Raw genomic sequence first — 18,451 nt, 5'->3', positions numbered from 1 at the left:
TTGTTTATAGCTCAAAACTTTAAGGATGAACAAAAATGAATAAATATAACAGATAATCAATTATCCTATAACATATCAAAATATGTTTTTATGATCGTACGTTCCTACTATTTGGTTCTACCGATTTTAATCCTACCCATTATCAATCATAGGTAGGATTCTAATTCGAACAACCTTGATCTGAAAAAAAAAAAACGAATTAAAAACAAAGAGTTTACAAAATTGAGATTTGAGTATGAGAATATTTACACTCTGATACACTAATTCTTATTTTTTTCATTATGGTAATTAAATATACACTTAACATATATTACAACTTTTTTATGTTCTACTTCCATCTATATTTTTTCTTTCTTTTGATAACCATTCACACAAATGTTTTTCTTATTATCCTAACAATTTAACCAAAATCCCATTCATTTCGTTAAAAAAGCAAAAAGTAAATTTGCCACAATATAACAGAGAAGTGTAATCTTTTTTGCTTGAGATAAATTTTTATGGTTTTTGATAGTTGCTTTAAGTGTTTTTCACACTATTCAATACACAACTGTAATCTTTAATGTCTTTAATTTCATATGATCAAAAATTCTAAAAAGTTAATATTATGAAAATATGTATTAAGACGAATCAAACAAGATTCTAGCTGACTATATTTTACATCATACATAGACAAATATATACCAAATAAGATCAGTTAATAAATATTAGTTGCTACAGAAAGTCAAAAACTATAATAACTTCTATAGCAATTAATAAAATCCAGAAAAAAGTAATATATTAATATTAATTATTTTTGAATAACCAGAATTCTTTTTGTTTTGTAACCTCCATCATGTACCTAATCAAAGAAAATTTTTGCGAAGTGGTTAGCCATGTGATTCCAAATTAACGTAACACGAGCCTTGTCTTGGTCCCCCATCTTTCTTCAAAGTATTTTTTAGAAATTTGAACACTTATCCTCTTAAAATTAAAAATATTTTTGTTAATATTAAGCTTGTATCTTCTTTCTATAGTATGTTATTTATATTAATAATACGTGTCGCAATCAAATTCCAAAAATAAAAAGAAAATTAAGAAATCAGCAAATAATTTTTTTATTAATATTAAGCAATACATTTTTCTTGATTAACTATCATACATATATATTTGAATATAATATCAATTTGATTCATTTATTATGCACTAATAATAATAGTTATATTAAGGTATATTATCATACATATACATCATTTTTCAAATTTCTATTCTCTGTTTTACTCTATATATATTTATTTTGAGCCGTTAAGGTTTGATCCAATCTAATTTGTTTAATTTGATACTTTTCGTCTTTCACCAGATCAATCCAATCCATTGCACAAGACTAGTCTCAATTCATTATAAATTACATAATCTAACAATATATATATATATATATATATATATATATATATATATATATATATATATATATATATATATATATATATATATATATATGGGAGGAATCCACTGAGAAGAGTGTTGAAAATGAAAAGGATAAAAAACATTTTTACAACTTTAATTTAATAAGATAAAAAAATCTAAGGTCACGATTGAGCCAAACACACTTAATTGTAAAAGTCACTATATTACACACAAAGTAACTATGGCAAAAGTTTGAAGAATGTTTTTAATTTATAACATAATATCCATTTTTGTATATATAGTGACTAAACAAAAATCTCCCTTATCCTTCTTATTTGATCATATATATATATATATATATATATATATATATATATATATATATATATATATATATATATATATATATATATATATATATATATATATATAATTTGTGTTATCACTTGTATAATAATGAATGGTGGATAGTCCTTAATTTCATATGATTTTGAAAAAAAATGAACCTCATCAAGTATGTATATATGTCTACACTCATTATCCGTAGGTTTGTGAGCCTGATTTCAAGAGTGTATTATGGGTGGGTCCACACGAATGGACCTAAAGGATGATTATATGGTGAATTATTATGGCTAAACAATCCCCAACCTATCTTGTAATAAAGAAAAAATTATACTTCTAATCAGCATCATTCTGGCGAATATTATGTATATCATCATCATAATACCCGGTGTATCCCGCTCATAGAAAACTATGATCAGAGTTTGAAGAGGGAAGAACGATGGCAGCTCATATCTATAAAGAAGAGTGCGGTCAAAGAGTCTCTCGGCTCGAGAAGGTCTTTAAAGAGAGAGAAACTTACAACTTACAAACAGAATAAATAGAATATGTATAAATAACAAAAATAAAGATAAAAGTAATGAATAAGCAATTGATCGAATATTATGTACTTGTTATCATCAATTAATCGACAAATTTTCATTTTCAAACTCCATTAAAGCCTAGCAACACTTGTTAAATCTCCACATATATCGTTATCTTCTTTAATTCCCTTTTTAATGGTCCTTATTATATTAATTAGTGGGGACCAATTGTTGCATGCAAATCTAATACAAATGAGATAATTATATTATTTTTGAAATTGTTAGCCAAAAAACTAGTAGTTAAATAAAATTATAACTAATAAAACCTAATATTTGAACCGTTAATTTAGAGGCTATGTATGATCGGATATCTTGTACATGTCCAATATAATACAACCCAAGTTATGCTTAATATAGAGTATAATATATTAATTAAAATTAAAACATAATCGAGTCTTGTCTCAATTAGAGCATATATATAACACTTTACCCGGAAAAAGACCCGGATTCGATTCTCACATCCTCCTTCCCCTTGTGGCCTTACTCGCCAACCTCTTCCTTCAGCCTATCCATGGCCGTCGATTAGCAAAGGTAAAGCGAACTACGGCCCAGGCCCAAATTTTTTAGAGCCTTAAATTCTAAGTTTATGTACAATGTTGATTTTATTTATAGGCCTTTAATTTATCTTTCCCGTGTAGCTACGTCTCCGTATCTTTCTCGAGCCGGGGGACTGCTTTGGCCGCGCTCTCCTTTTTGAGTATGAGTTGCTGCCGTCCTTCTCTCCCCAAATCCTATCCATAGTTTTTTTCTATGAGCGGGTTATATTGGGTAGGATGATGATGATGATGTACAATATTGATATTAACTTGAATAAAATTTATATATAATTTATTTTTTTTGCTAAGTAATATGAGGCAGTATTGTTTTTTCTAAGTAATACAGTATAAATTTTTAGTGCTTATTTTGATAGAGTTGTTCAAATATCAATAATAAAAAAACAATGTGTATTATATTATACATTACGCTTTAAGTTTTTAGGGGTCTTTTTTACTTTTTTACTGGGGCCCATAAATGGGTTCGGCCCTAAACCAATCTTAGCTGGTACTCAAATGAATTAGAAGGAAATTTCTAAATTACTATTCAAATATGCATTTATTATCAAGTAATCAATATTAGAGATGCATTTTAATATGGTTTAAAATAATTATTGATCCAATCTGTATTAATTTCAGGGTTTTTATGATTAATACACAGTTATATCTAGTGAAATAGTGAAATAATTAATTGTTTTGAAATATTAAGATCAAGTCAACAGGAATATCCTAAAGATATGCTCTTATACCTTCATAATTACCAGTATCTTTGTAATTAACAAATAAGTTATAATATAAATTTCTGTAAATGGCATCATAATTATTATTGCCAATCACTAATGCAATATATGGCTAAAGTCCACTTTCTTGTTTTGCAATTTGTTTGAGATATGCAGACAATTACAGATCTGTTAAAAGGAATTATTTGGTACATCAAATGTTCCACTTGTTTTTTTAAATTATTTTTAATTAATATACAGGTTAAAATATAATTAAGTGAGATCCTACTTAATTTGTCTCAACGTAAATTTTTATTAATTTCAACTTTTATAATTTTTAATTAAGCATGATCAAAATATTTGTGATTAAAATAGTGCATCAACAAATGTACAATCTTAAATGGATATTTGATTCGAATAAGAGAAAGTAATATTTTGGTGTTAAAAATTATGTAACAAGTTTGGCCAATGTAACAAGTTTGGTTCATGCATATTTACACTTAAGACTATGGAATTTGTCTCGAGCCTAAGGACTCTTTGACCATAATCTTTTTTGTGGGTATGAGTTGTTGTTTTTCTTCCATCTCCAGACCCTGATTATAGTTTCTATGAGTGGAATATACTCAGTAAGATGATGATGAGAATATGGAGAGTGTAATGAAGTAGCGTTAATATATTTTGTGATAAGGTTTAGATAGATGGTGGTTTGTATTAGATAATTGATGTTATCTTTTTGAATTCTCGTGATTGGTAAAAAAAACTTCAACTTACCAGGGTAATTTTTATTTTTATTTTTTATTTTATAAAAATAATTTTTAGGAGTGTGGTTTAACATATAATCTTAACACATGTGGATGACTCAGCTAATAATTTTGATTAAATCATTTACGAGTATTATGCAGAATGTTCCTGATGCCAAATAAGGCTATTAGCCCCATTCTTGGTTGTACAACAATACATTATTTAATTAAGAGAGAATTATTTATGCAAAATTGGCCAATTACTATATATTAATTAATTGAAGCTCAACTTTCAAGTACTTTTAAAAAAATAATTAAGAATTGATGTTCGATTGCCTCAAAATAAAAATAAATAAACAGATGCCTTCAACTTGATTTCTAGAATGCTGACAATTTCAGAAAAAAAAAATTAAGATTTTCTTATAACACAGGACAAAATATTTAGAAGTCCAAAATGTGGAGCATTTATTAATTTTATATTTTAATTGAATATAAATAATTCAAAATGCGATACTGTGGGAAAAAGTAGTAAGCTATTGATCAAAATACGTGTGAAAATTTTGTTTATATTTTGGTTTTTTCTATGAATCAAATCAAATTAAATCTAATTCAATTTTATTTTTAATTCATTTAAATTACATTTTCTAAAAGAAAATTTTAAAAATATTCTCAAGCTTAGTCCAATCGTAATTTACAAATTATCTTTTTCTAGACTAAAGAAAACATTTGAATTAAAAAAATCGTATTTGTAAGCTAAGAAATTAAAAATGATAACTCCATCCTTTAAAACTAAATTCCATTTGAATTTTGAGCTGGCTAAAATTAATCCAAACAAAATATTTTAATTAATTATTTTTCTATCTTAATATTTTACTTGATCAGTTAAAATTGATTTGATTTACAATATTTATCTTATTAATTTCCATTTTCCACCCTATTTGAAATATGGAGGATTGATATATAAATGTACTCTAATCAGAAAATGTGAATGACAAAATTATATATCAATGATCTTCACAAATTATTCAAAACCAAAAAAAAAAAAAAAAACTTATTCTGCTCAAATTAAAATTTGATTAATTTAATCTGACTCTAATAAAAGTTTTAGGTTCCTTCGCTCTTAACATCATCATAGGTTTCTTTTCGTACTACAAAACAAGTTCAGAAAAATAATATTTGAATAAAAAAAAAGATTCTATCAAAACCTTTACATAAAAGTTGAAAATTAACAATTCAAATAAAACCAATTACCAAATTAAAAGGCTTAAATTAAATTGTGAGTTAGTGAAGTGGAAAATAATCCGTGTAATTTAGCAAAATGAAGAGTAAAGAATGGTACGTACACAATATGAAAACTCTAGCTCAAAATATATACCAAGGGGGAATGAATATTGTTTAGTTTAAAAAAAAAAAAAAACATATCTCGAACTAAGAGTGCAACTGAGGATATAAATTGTTACTCAAAAATAAAAATGAGACATTTAGGATAACTTGACCTAATATAGATATGGGACACTTAGAGATTATAGGGACTAGCTAGGTTGAATGGGAGGAAGTATTAATTTGTGTAAGTGTATTTATAAGTGATTTCAAAAAACATAATTGATAAAATGACATAATCAAAGTTAGAATTTAGGGAAATTTAATTAAGTTTGGGTCTGACTAAGTTGTAGTTAGACGATTTGATTAAAAATCTTGTTAATATGAATTGTATAATATATAAAATAGAAATATATAATAAGGTTAGTCCTATATCGCGTACAAATATAGAAATGAGTATGCGGTCTACAAGTGCTAATCAGTTCCTCTTGTATGAGACCGTCTCACCATGAAACTGTCCATATAATTAATCTAATTTTAATTGATCACTTTAAAATTATCAGTAATTACTTTAATACACTAAATGTATATAGATCAGCCTAATAGAAATAATCTCATCATAAAACTGTCTCATTTAAGGATTTGTGTATTCTTCTAAAATCTCCCATGGCTAGAAGAATCTAGTAGGAGACTACGTGCGTCCATATTCATCAAAGTGCATGGAGATCACAAGTCAAAAGACTTAAAGATGGAGACAAAAGGAATTAATCTTGCAGATTTTTTTTTGGAATTTCCTTATTGAATATGCACAAAATCTCAAACTTACAAGAGTTTGAAATTTTGTCATTATATATTTATTTTACATGAAGATAAGTAAGAAATATAATTAATTATTAAACAAAAAAGTAAATACAAACAAATAAACATTTGACAATATCTATTGTCCCCTACATGGAATCTAGGCCTAAAGTTCCTAAACTCCTCCAAGAAGTAGTAATTACCTAGTTTTTTTTTATTATATTGAGTAAGTGAGAATCGAATTTAAGATCTTTTCTAAAAAGTAGTATTTGTTCAGATAAAATCTTTTTTTCTTACCTAGGTTTTTGTTACTAAGTTAGGTAATTAATTTGTCTGAGAACTTTGTCTCTATGACTTCATATTTGTTTAATATTATTTGAATTCCTTTTGTCTCTTCTTAGCTTCTTTGATCTTCTTCGTCCTCTTACTTCAATCTCTCGTAAAATACGTCTCTTTTACTCATCATTCAATTCTACTTTGTGCTTGTACTTGGTGTTGATCTTTCCGAAGATCGTTGGGTGGAAAGAATTGCATCAATGGCTTCCCTTACTTGAGAAATATCGGGAGCTTTTCCACCGGCTGCCGGCCAAAATTCATCGGTTGCCAATACCTAATTGTCATTCGTAAATGATTAATTAATAGAATGAAAAAGATAAATTATTAGTTCTGTATATCAAAATTTTAGTTGATCCACCCTCAAAAGTTAGAAAATATAACTATTATGGGTAAAATAAGTAGTAAATTATTAATCTATACGTTTATAAGATATAATATTTATTGATCTCGCTATTAACATAGAACAAATTCAACCTTCCATATTTTTTACTCTTTCACATAAAATCTTTATTGTGATATTGATATGAATAAATCTTGACTTATAACTTGGGTTTGCATAGTTAATGACTTAGTGCTAACCCTAGTTAGAGTTAATCCAATCATAGAAGTATATTTATTTACATGATTTAGGGTTTGAACTTTGTCAGTAAGGTCACTCTGTCACTTTGATTTGATCCTTTTTTACTAACTTGCGTTCAAAGTAAATAATCATGGATGAATCTGATTACCTTCACTTGCAATTGAAGGAATTTGACATAACCAATAGCTTTCTCTAACATGGTCACCAAATCAACCTGTAAATGATGTAGATTAGAAACTACACATACATGCACATAAATATTATTGAAATTATATATTAGGGTTTATTAAGATCATATATATGTGTAATACATACCTTAGAACCATTGGGGACAAGATCTTGGAGTATTTTTAGCCTTTCACTGATTCGTTCTCGTCGATTCTAGATTGAAATATACATCCACACTTTTAGTACTACAATTTATTGAATATGATTTAAAGTTCATGAAATAAATTTCAAAAAGAACCAATTAAGCCAAAAACTTGAGCCAATGATTGTAGCCCAGGTATGTTATCACGTCCTCTCATATCCCACTCCCTCGAGGGGGTATGAGTATAATCGGTCTGCTAACTCTCTCCCTGAACCTTGACTTTGTACGGAACACTAGACTGATGACTAAGACCTTGACAATATACACTCAGGTAGATGCAATACATACAGAGGTCTTCCTCAAACCCAATGATAAATATTCCTTTAAAATGAGAGGGGGTGAGATTCAAACCCATGACTATCAATTTTGTTGGCTTCTGATATTATATCATGTACACTTAAAAGAAAAAATATTTTACCTTGGCAGCAATGCTTTGAGGATCCTTAGAAGTTGAAGGCTTGGATTTTGCAGGCTTTTTTGAGAAACCATTTGTGCACTGTTTCTTAGAAGCTTGCATGTTATCTTCCTCCTACAAAATTAGCCATTACAATTTAGTTAGTTAAAATAATTAAATAAAACCTTTAGTCAACAATATTTTTTCATTTCACTAACTACTAGGCAAACATGGACATCTGAAATTAATTCACCAAGAAAATTTAATGCACTAGGGATTAATTAAAATTGAATATATGTTCTTGAGCATCATAATTACCAAAGATCTATGTCTATGTATTCTAATTAATATGTAACATAATAATTAATGAAGAATATATACACACTAAATCATGCATTTAATTTACTTATAACATACTCACTTTGTTGTTTTATTTTACGAATTTATCGAGATTTATATATATATTTGGTAGTATTTATAGTCAAAATTTGATTTTAAAATCGATCTAAATATATATTTCAAACAAAAATAGCAAAATAGAACGGAGGGAGTATACCATATAAAGTCTTTTATGGAAGGATGTTTGTGGAGTTCCGGATTCTTGAGGTGGATCAACAATAGTTTCAGCAAACAACCATTCATTAGCTTCATCTTGATAGCCACCAATACTTGTTGTTTGTAAACAATTAACCTCTTCCAAAAGGCGCATATTTGAACCACAATTCTTCATCATTTTAAGGTGATCATGGCTCATACCACTACTACAACTACTACCTTCCCAAATTGGAAAGGATGAATGATGATCATTATTAGGGTAATTAGAATTATTTGTTGCTTGATCATCTTGTTGAAAGCTAAGTAAAGATCCATTACCATGCATAAAGCTTTCATAACTAGCTTTGAAGTTAATTAAGGAGTGAGCTTCTTCATGAGGATGATAGTTTGAAGTGTGAGGACGATGGATAACAAATCCATTATTGCTTGAATTTGCACTACTTGAACTAGAAAGGGGTGGAGAAGGGCTTAAAACTTGACTATTGTTCATCATCTTGTTACTATTAGGGCTTTCTAGACTATCAACATCTTCTTGTTGTTTTTGATTATAATCATCAAACCCATAAGGGGAGATATGAGGGAATTGAAGCGACGAACCGCCTTCAAACATACTACCATAGAATGAACACGAGGGTGTTTGATGATCTTTTGCAAGGGCCATAGGTAGAAAAACTAGCTAACAAAAAGATTTAGTATTAGTAGTCTAGGTTATAGTTTAGGTGATGTACTTTTGTGAGTTTTTAGCTATCTAGGGTTTGGCTTCAAGCCTAAAAACAAGCCAGAAGATACTAGCAAGCAATAAGTTTGAGATGAAGGACACAACTTAACTTATTTGTAGGAAACTAAAAGATGGATGTACTTATACTAAGGGAAAGATGATGACTTAGGTACTTTGTGAGGAGATATTTTTTAAGTCTTTAATAATGATGTGTGGCTTTGAAGAGTTAAAATAATAGGAGGTTTATACAAATCATAGAGTATAACTTCTACTTAATTTTTATTTATTTTAGAAAAAGGTAATATTATGTAATATGAATGTATAAAAAAATATTGCATTTGATCAATCTAATTATCCAAAAATAATGTCAAAAATCTTAATTCTAAAACATGAATTAAGTACATAAATCAAATACATAAATTAAAAATAAATTAACATCCAAGATCATTTATGACGATATTTAACCCTTTTCGATCTGATCATGATATATATGATCTTATAAAGCTAATTCTATATCATTATTTACTCCTTCCATCCAAGTCATTTTACCCTTGCCATTTAACAATCTCAGGAAAAAAGATTAATAGAATCAACTATATAAATCAACACATAAGATGATCAATTGAATTTTTGTATGTAAATGATAATATTTTTCCTTTTATATTTAATTTTATCTGAAGTTACATTTTACAAATCTACTTCTACCCAAACCTTAATTCCCCTTTTAAATCCAAGTTATTTTGGCCTTGCCAATCCAAAAAAAAAAGATTAATATATAATCGACTATATAAATTAACATATATAAAATCACTCGTACTTAATGATATTTGCCTTTTCATTCAACCTTATCCAATGTTACATCTTAAAAACCTACTTAATTCTACCCTAACCTTACATACCCTTTCCATCCAAGTTATTTTCAGCTTACTAATTACCAATCAAAACAAAAAATTATACTTTAATTAATATAAATAGCTAAACATTTTTCTTATGAGTTTGTACCATATGAATTAAATATATGTCATTGGGGCTACATAATATGTTATATTCTAACACGTCTCCGTACACAGTACACATGGGTCTTTTTGGATTGGAAGTGTTGATGCAACATAAATTCTTCTTATAATCGGCGCTGAATTAAATGAAAGGTGGTTGAAATTCGAACTCATGACCTCTTGTTCTGCTGGCTCTATTGCCATGTCAAGTAACCAACTCCAACAATATATAATAGTAGTTTTTAAAGTCAGTATACGGTGCAAATTCAAAGGGATACAAACTGTGATTAATTGTTAGTATATGAATGTATACCTTGGGATTGTTAGCTGGCAGATGAAGAAAGAGAGAAAAAGAGTAAAACCAACGTAAACAACGGCGGATCTTTCGGTATCCCCACGTCTTAAAGAGATTCCTCTAAACACATACATCATCAATAAAAGGTTTAATAGTCTCGGTTTCAGCAACTGATCAATTTTTGTAAGTCTGTTTCCTACCAAGTTTCCTGATCTTTTATGATTTTACAACTATTTAATTCACGTGGTTATCTATTTTTTTATTCAATTTGCTATTTTTATATTAATTTGGTATAATTTTTTCCTTTCTAATTCACTAATTTGTTTGGTACCTAACTTTGTGTGTGTACTTTAAGTACGTAGTAAAAGACAGTTCACCTACATTAATATATCCATGTATTGGCGTATTAGCATTGCAATTCTGTTGGAAAGGTAAGTTAGTAGTACTAGCTCCATTATATATTGTTGGTTATGTTTAAAATATTTTACATATATAGCGATATAAATAAAATTTTATATAGATATAAAAAAGTTAAATAATAAAAGAGTATATAATATATATTTTGGGCCCTCAACCATCAGTTTAAGCTTTTATTGATCACTTGACATAGTATTAGAACCAGCGTAACAAAGGTCACAGATTCGAATCTCAACCACCGCAATCATTTGAAGTGGAATATTCAATTTCAGAATTAAAAATGGGTAGTGTTAATATGACATATTTTGAGGCTTCAATCATCAATTTAAACTTTTGGTTGAGTTGATAGTTTGACAAATAGTCATTTAAGATCTTGTTAGATTTGTATATAGAATTTGATCAATATATATTATGGTAAAAATGAAAAGTATTTTTATGTTTCAATATAATTGGGTTTCAACCATCTCGAATTATACTTGAAATTTGTAAAAAAAAAAGTCAAATATAATCAATATTGTAAAACTAGATAAAGTAGTACTTTATGTTTTCATTGATAGGGTTTCAACCATTTCTAAAAAGCGTAAAATTGATAGTTGAAAGTTGAATTAACCTTTTCTTGTGCTATACTTTGTATTACACCATCTCAAGTGAGAGTCATTTATGTTAGATGTGTAACCCGATATATTTTTCACGTTGACTTCTGATTCCACATACGTTAAGAAATCTTCTTATCAAAATTTAAATTATTAGTTGAAGCGTAAAATATGATATATGTATATCGGTTTTTTTTTTAAAAAAAAAAGAAACTGAAAATAAAAACATACTCAGTTTCCAACATTATTTTTTTTGATTTAAATTGTTTTTGACACCAATTTTAAGAAGGAGATTAGATGGGTTATAATTCAAATTTCATACACGCATTACTTCATTATGTTGATGATTTAATTACGAGTGTATTGGTTCTTCTTGCGAGAAGATGTTGGTTTATATACTTAGATATAGTCATTATTAGGGTTTTTATTCCTTATCTAATGAAATACGACCTATTTTTTTTATGATAATAAAGGCTTTAGACATATTAGAGATAAAAAAAGTACGTACTATGTTAGAATCTAAACATAACCTTAAAAATATTATATTTTCATATTGTACTAATTATATTTATTAAAATTCTAAGATTGCATGCCTCATTTACAAAGTCATTGTACATGCATTCTATACAAAGGGTTGCAAATTAATACACGTTAATTAGCCAATTTAAAGTATGTTTTATTATTTAATATGGTATCAAAAGCAGGTTTGATTATCTTTTTTATACTTTTTTGTGGTGTCCCTGCGTTAAGTGGTGTTTGGAGACTTTTTTTTCGGTTCTGGAGTAAGGATAATTCCCTACAGTTTAGAGGAGGAAAATAATCTTCCCGTCAGAGGTAAAAATCCAACCTCTAACATGTTGCAAGGTTTCTTAATTTGCTCAAATTTTATCCTTATAACAAATGCTACCAACGACAAGTTAGGGAGTAAATCATTATAAACTAAATACATAAAAGCTTTAGCATTCATTGTTTATAATGATAATTAAGTAAAGAAACAATTATAAAAATCATCTTCATCAAAAACATAAAATATTGATTTTTAGTAGCAAATTAAAAGACAATTAAGATTCATGAATGTATATTAGAAATTCATATCAAAGCCATGAATCATGAGGTTTAGTTAGTGACTAGTGAGCACATGTTTAGCTACCCAAAACGACATGAAATATCAAAGTAGCAGTACATCAAATTAAGAAGATCTAATACAACGTATAGGGGACCAATTTATTGCTCACATTGAAACATGAGCACTTACCCTGTCTCAAGGAAATTATGCCTCTTTTTTTCAATTAATTTTTTTTATAATCCTATTTTATTTACAAGAAATACTTTGGTAATTTCAACAATTCAAATATATATATTTGAATTATTTTTCGATTGTAGATGCGAATTCAGAATTCTAATTATTAAAGGGCCACAATACTTGCATTGTATACAGATGTTGATTGTTATTACTTTTAGCTTTTTATATTGTATTATTATTAAGTATACATATTATTGGACCACAGTACCTTTAAGTTCCTTAGTAAATCTACATTGCTCGATTGAATTTAATAAAAGAAGTGTGTGATTCATTGAAAAATAAATTTTTATAAATATTTTTTTAATGAAATTTACTTTTCAACGAAAAATGTAATTGATAATTATATTTTATAGTTCGATTTGATTAAAAAAACTAGAGAGGGATGAGAAAGATTAAAGTTGGTTTCGTTCCAATTGTTTAAAGAAAAATATATATAAAGCGAATAAGCGATAGAAAATATTTTTTCAAAAAATTTTTCCCCCCTAAAAAACCCTCTAAAAAGTAATGTAAAAGAGAGACATAACTAAACTAAGATGAACTTTGCAAACTTGGAAAAGCTCAATAACTAGGACAATTGTTTGTTTGAAAGTAATACCCATACCTAAACTCATTACTTGCCCACATGAAATAAGGAAAATTGCCAACTAATTTAATAAATTAATTTATTAACTACTACATGTGTTTGTTTATTTTGAAGTTATGTTCCATACCTAAACTCATAACTTGCCCAGGGCAAAATCCCTTTTCATGTCTAAAAATAGTATATGGTTTAGTATTAGTAACTTGCATTATGGGTTCTATCTAAACAATAATAAATTATCACTTGTATAGTTGTATTGCTAGCTTGTCTTATTTTTGTCTTGTTTTGTTTAGATTTGCTTTTGTCTTTGTAGGTCTTTTTCGAGTTAAAGAGCTTTTAAGTCGCGTTCATCTTTATAGATGTAGTTTGTCGTATTTCATCCTTTTTTGAACCCTAACCATAATAATTTATATGAGCAGAATATATCGTGCATGATAAATAATGATAGCTATAGGTAGCTATGCCATGTAGTTAAATTATGGGTAAGTTCATGCATTGTCTATGCAAACATGACTTTAAAAGTTTATTATATATTAAATCTTGAGTTTGCGATGCACTATTGTCTATGATCTCAAAGGTGTGTAGGTCATAAGTCTACACTACGAATTTTCTCGAGAATTTATAGCATGCATTACATTAAAAATCTCAAAAATATGCTTTACATTAAAATTTTCAAAAATATGCTTTACATTAAAAATCTCAAAAATATGCTTTACATTAAAAATCTCAAAAATATGTTTTACATTAAAAATCTCAAAAATGAGTTTTAAGTAGATTAAGACTATAAGTATACCAGCAGTGACGGATATTAAATTGTAATTTAAAAGGGGTGAAGATTATAATTAATTCAGCAAACAAAAAGAAAGAGGCCAACATTCGGATATGATATCATATATATATATATATATATATATATATATATATATATATATATATATATATATATATATATATATATATATATATATATATATATATATATATATATATATATATATATATATATATATATATATTTGTGTGTGTGTTATAATCTTCAAGAATAAGTTTATTAATTTTGCATTAATTTATACAACATTATAGAATTATAGAATTATATGGTGAAGAAGCCAATATGTTCAAATAGATACTCCTACAATCACAATAACTTATTCCATGAAACATTTTCCAATGCTAAAATAAATCATTTCTTAAAGTTATAGATCCAAAATTTCTCTATATAATCAAATACAAAATAAAGAAAAATCCTCCTAGAGCCACTAGCTAAATTCAGACATATTAATTGAGTAAATAAAGGACCATATTAATAAAAAATCTTAATTGAAGGTTGTAGCAATTATGAACCATATCAGAGCAAAAGTCTTCATCTTCATTTTAAAATCAAAATTTTACTAATTTCAATCACAAAAATTAAAATTTTTTTATTTAGATTGCAAAACCCAATTTACATACAAAATCAATAAAATAAATAAATAAATAAATTAGTGTGTAATAAAGAGGGTGCTAACATCTAAGAAATGTGGTTGTACTTTGTGCTTAGGCATGTTGGCTCTTTGTTAATTATCGAGGTTGTTTAATGTTGGCATCAAACATTTGCTTGTTTTTTTGCTAAAACTCAACAATTTAAATGATATCTGTATACACTTGTCCTAAAAAATGGAGTATGTATTGGCTTTCCATGAGAAATCTAAATTAATCAATTATTGCTAGTAATAATAATAAGGGATATTCTATATGATAGCAATATATTTTTATGAAATGTCAATGGTGACAAATTTTAGAAAAATTCCACAGAGTAGCATTGTAATGTTGTACTTCAAGCTACAGTAACATTAATTGGGCTAAGAACGTTTAATTGACCGTTAAGTTGTGAAATATCTTAGAGATATTCTATATGGTAGCAACATACTTTTATGAAACGCTAATGGTAGCAAATCTTAACTATAAAATCTTAACATACTTTTAAGGAAAGAAAACAAGGGCAAATAAGATGTTTCACAACTTAACGGTCAATTAAACGTTTTTAGCCCATTAATGTTACTGTGGCTTTAAATTCAACATTGCAATACTATTCTCTGAAATTTTTTTTAAGATTTGCTATCAATGGCGTTTTATAAAAGTATGTTGCTATAATAATAATAATAATAATAATAATAATAATAATAATAATAATAATAATAATAATAATAATATTTTGGTGTGAAGTTTCGACATAATTTGGTTTGAGACATGCTCGTGGAAATCTGCTGCAAAGCTGGGATTTCCGTCCATAAGGAGGCACCTTTAGGGTTTCTGTCGGAGGTGGGGAAAGACCTTAGGCCAGCGAATCTCCCCCTATTTAACTGGCTAAATGGTAAAAATGCTTGTGTGGATGTTATTAGAGGATCGCCTTTTGCAGACACATGGGTCTCCTCATGGGTTCTTGGTGCTTCTTTAGCCAATGCCGCAGAAAGAAAGAGGAAGAAATACACAATAAAGTTGTAACATTTGAATTTGCTCCCGTCCTTTACAGTTTTGGTTTTTTTAAGGGGTCGGAAATTCAGGGGTGTTACAGGAGGAAATTCGGGTGTTACAAAAGTGTAAGGAGAATGGCTATAAATTCATCCCATTTGCTTTCTCCATCTTTGGCGAGCTAGATGAAGACGCGCTCAACTTGTTACAAGGATCATCATTTTCTTTGAGTAACTCAAGTAGCACCAAATCTAACTCATACATCTTTCATAGACTAGCTTTTTGTAATCAAAAGGAGTGGGTGCTCCACTTGTTGCTCGGCTCCCGACCAACTTTTTGTAAACTTCTTCTTTATGAAATGAATTATATTATAAAATTAAAAATAAAAATAAAAAAATAACAATAATAATAATAATAATAATAATAATAATAATAATAATAATAATAATAATAATAATAATAATAATAATAATAATAGTTTTTAAGATGTTGACCCAAACCTTTGTTATATTTAGAATTAATATCTTGTTTTTGAATTAATCAAAGTTGTTTGGAAAATTATTTTTGGATCAACTTAGATGAAGGTATTAGTGCTTAATAGTCACTTCATCATCATCATACTCAGGATATCCCCCTCATAGGAAAACTATGATTAGGGTTTGGGGAGGGAATGACGACAGTAACTCATACCCATAAAGAAGAGTGCGGTCAAAGAGTTCTCATGCTCAAAATATCTCTTCAAAGAGCGTCAGAAACTGCAATTACTCGGAAAGCCTGCAACTTACACACACGATGGCCATAAACAATAAATTAAAAAAAATAAAAATAAAGAAAAATAAAAATAAAATAAAAATAAAACATATAAAGAAAGAAATAAAAAATAAATAAATAAAAAATAAAAATAAAAATAAATAAAAATAAGAAAAGAAAGGTAGAAAAATAAAAACGAGTAAAAAAGATATGTAAAAGGCTAGGCACCGAGACAACGACAGGTAAGTGGTACAGACTCATAAATCTAAGACTTGAAAAAGGCGTCGCCAACTATCCTTATTCCTGATCAGGTCCTTCGAGAGGTGGAGGTCGTGCAAGTCACTTTAAATCTGTTCCTCCCATGTTCTCCTAAGTCTTCCTCGACTTCTCTTACCCTCCAAAAAGATGCTTTCAATCCTTCTCACTGGGACGTCATAAGTTTTTCTCTGCATATGTCCAAATCGTCTCAATCTGTTCTCACGCATCTTTGCAGAGAGAAATGTAACCTCTAACTTCTCCCTGAACTCCTTGTTTATTATTCTATCTATGCTGATGTTTTGTCATTACTTATTCCCTTGTGACTCGTTGCTATTCATATCATATCCATCTTTCTTTTCCATAATACCGAGTCTTAGCTAAATATTTATGCCCTAATAAATTATTAATTATTTCATCATCATGATCATACTCTCATCAGTCAACCGGATATAGGAGGATTGAATGACGGCAGACCAATATCTTTATCAATAAACCAAGAGTTTGCGGTTGTGAACCCTCAACTCGAGAAGAATCTGTAAATAAAAACAAAAGACTCTAGCTAGCTAGCTAAATATGCCATAGGCATCACAAACAGTAAGATAGGGCAAGACAACGCAAATAGGATGGCAATTAACGTAAACTAAAAACATATAAATGACAATCATAAAAGAACAAATAAATATTACGACAAAGATAATCACTAATGGTCTAAAACACGATTTCAACGTCTACCACTTATAAAATTATATATTCACCAATTATTACTCGTACATTATTTGCATGCACGAAAATAAAATTTTAAAAAAACGATTTTTCCCGTTCACCAGTTTATATATTCCTCAAGCAATAGGCATATTCACTAATGATATACTTATAAATAATTTAAGGTTTAATTATTAAGACTTTACATCAATATATTTAGGAATATACCCTACAAAAAAAAAAGCAAACTTCCGACAATACAAAACAGTTGGAATTTAGTCGGTATAGAGCTATACCGACTAAATTGCTCTATACCGACTAAATTCCGACTGACTTTGTCTAGTCAGCTCAGAATGGTCGGAAATTTACTTTAGTCGGTATATTAGTCGGAATTCCGACTAAAAAAGAGGTAGTAGGAATTTTGTTGGAAATTCGGCCAAATCAGCTGGTAGGAATTTTGTCGGCATATTCCGACTAATCTCCTACTAGACGTCAGTCGCAAATTTCCGACAACCTAGATAGTCGCAGATTAGTCGGAATAATAAAAAATCAAAATTTTCTTAGTTTTTCAGAAAATTGGTTATTATGATATTGATTAAATTTTCCGACTATATTCCAACTAATTAATAGTAGGAATTTAGTCGGAAAAGTCAAACCACAAAATTGACTAAATCTAACCAGAAAAAGGCGGCTAAGGATTCCGACTAAATTGCTAATAAATGTTAGTCGGCATATGGT

The 18,451-nt window shown here is 28.1% G+C and overlaps 1 protein-coding gene across 1 annotated transcript; it reads right to left on the bottom strand.

Moving 5' to 3' along the window:
* Positions 1–6,477: 6,477 nt before the first annotated feature.
* On the bottom strand, positions 6,478–9,460 carry LOC130802762 (putative transcription factor bHLH086). The gene is made up of 5 exons (XM_057666820.1): positions 8,653–9,460; positions 8,121–8,231; positions 7,648–7,713; positions 7,481–7,546; positions 6,478–7,026 (listed from the first exon to the last, which is right to left on the bottom strand). Exons 1-5 carry the CDS (start codon positions 9,310–9,312, stop codon positions 6,889–6,891), a joined length of 1,041 nt encoding a protein of 346 aa, XP_057522803.1. The 5' UTR covers positions 9,313–9,460; the 3' UTR covers positions 6,478–6,888.
* Between the last annotated feature and the right edge of the window lie 8,991 nt (positions 9,461–18,451).

Source organism: Amaranthus tricolor, chromosome 16 (genome assembly GCF_026212465.1).
Source record: "Amaranthus tricolor cultivar Red isolate AtriRed21 chromosome 16, ASM2621246v1, whole genome shotgun sequence".
Classification (NCBI taxonomy): domain Eukaryota; kingdom Viridiplantae; phylum Streptophyta; class Magnoliopsida; order Caryophyllales; family Amaranthaceae; genus Amaranthus; species Amaranthus tricolor.
Note: the sequence above shows the minus strand (reverse complement) of the source record. Positions and strands in the feature narration are given on the sequence as shown.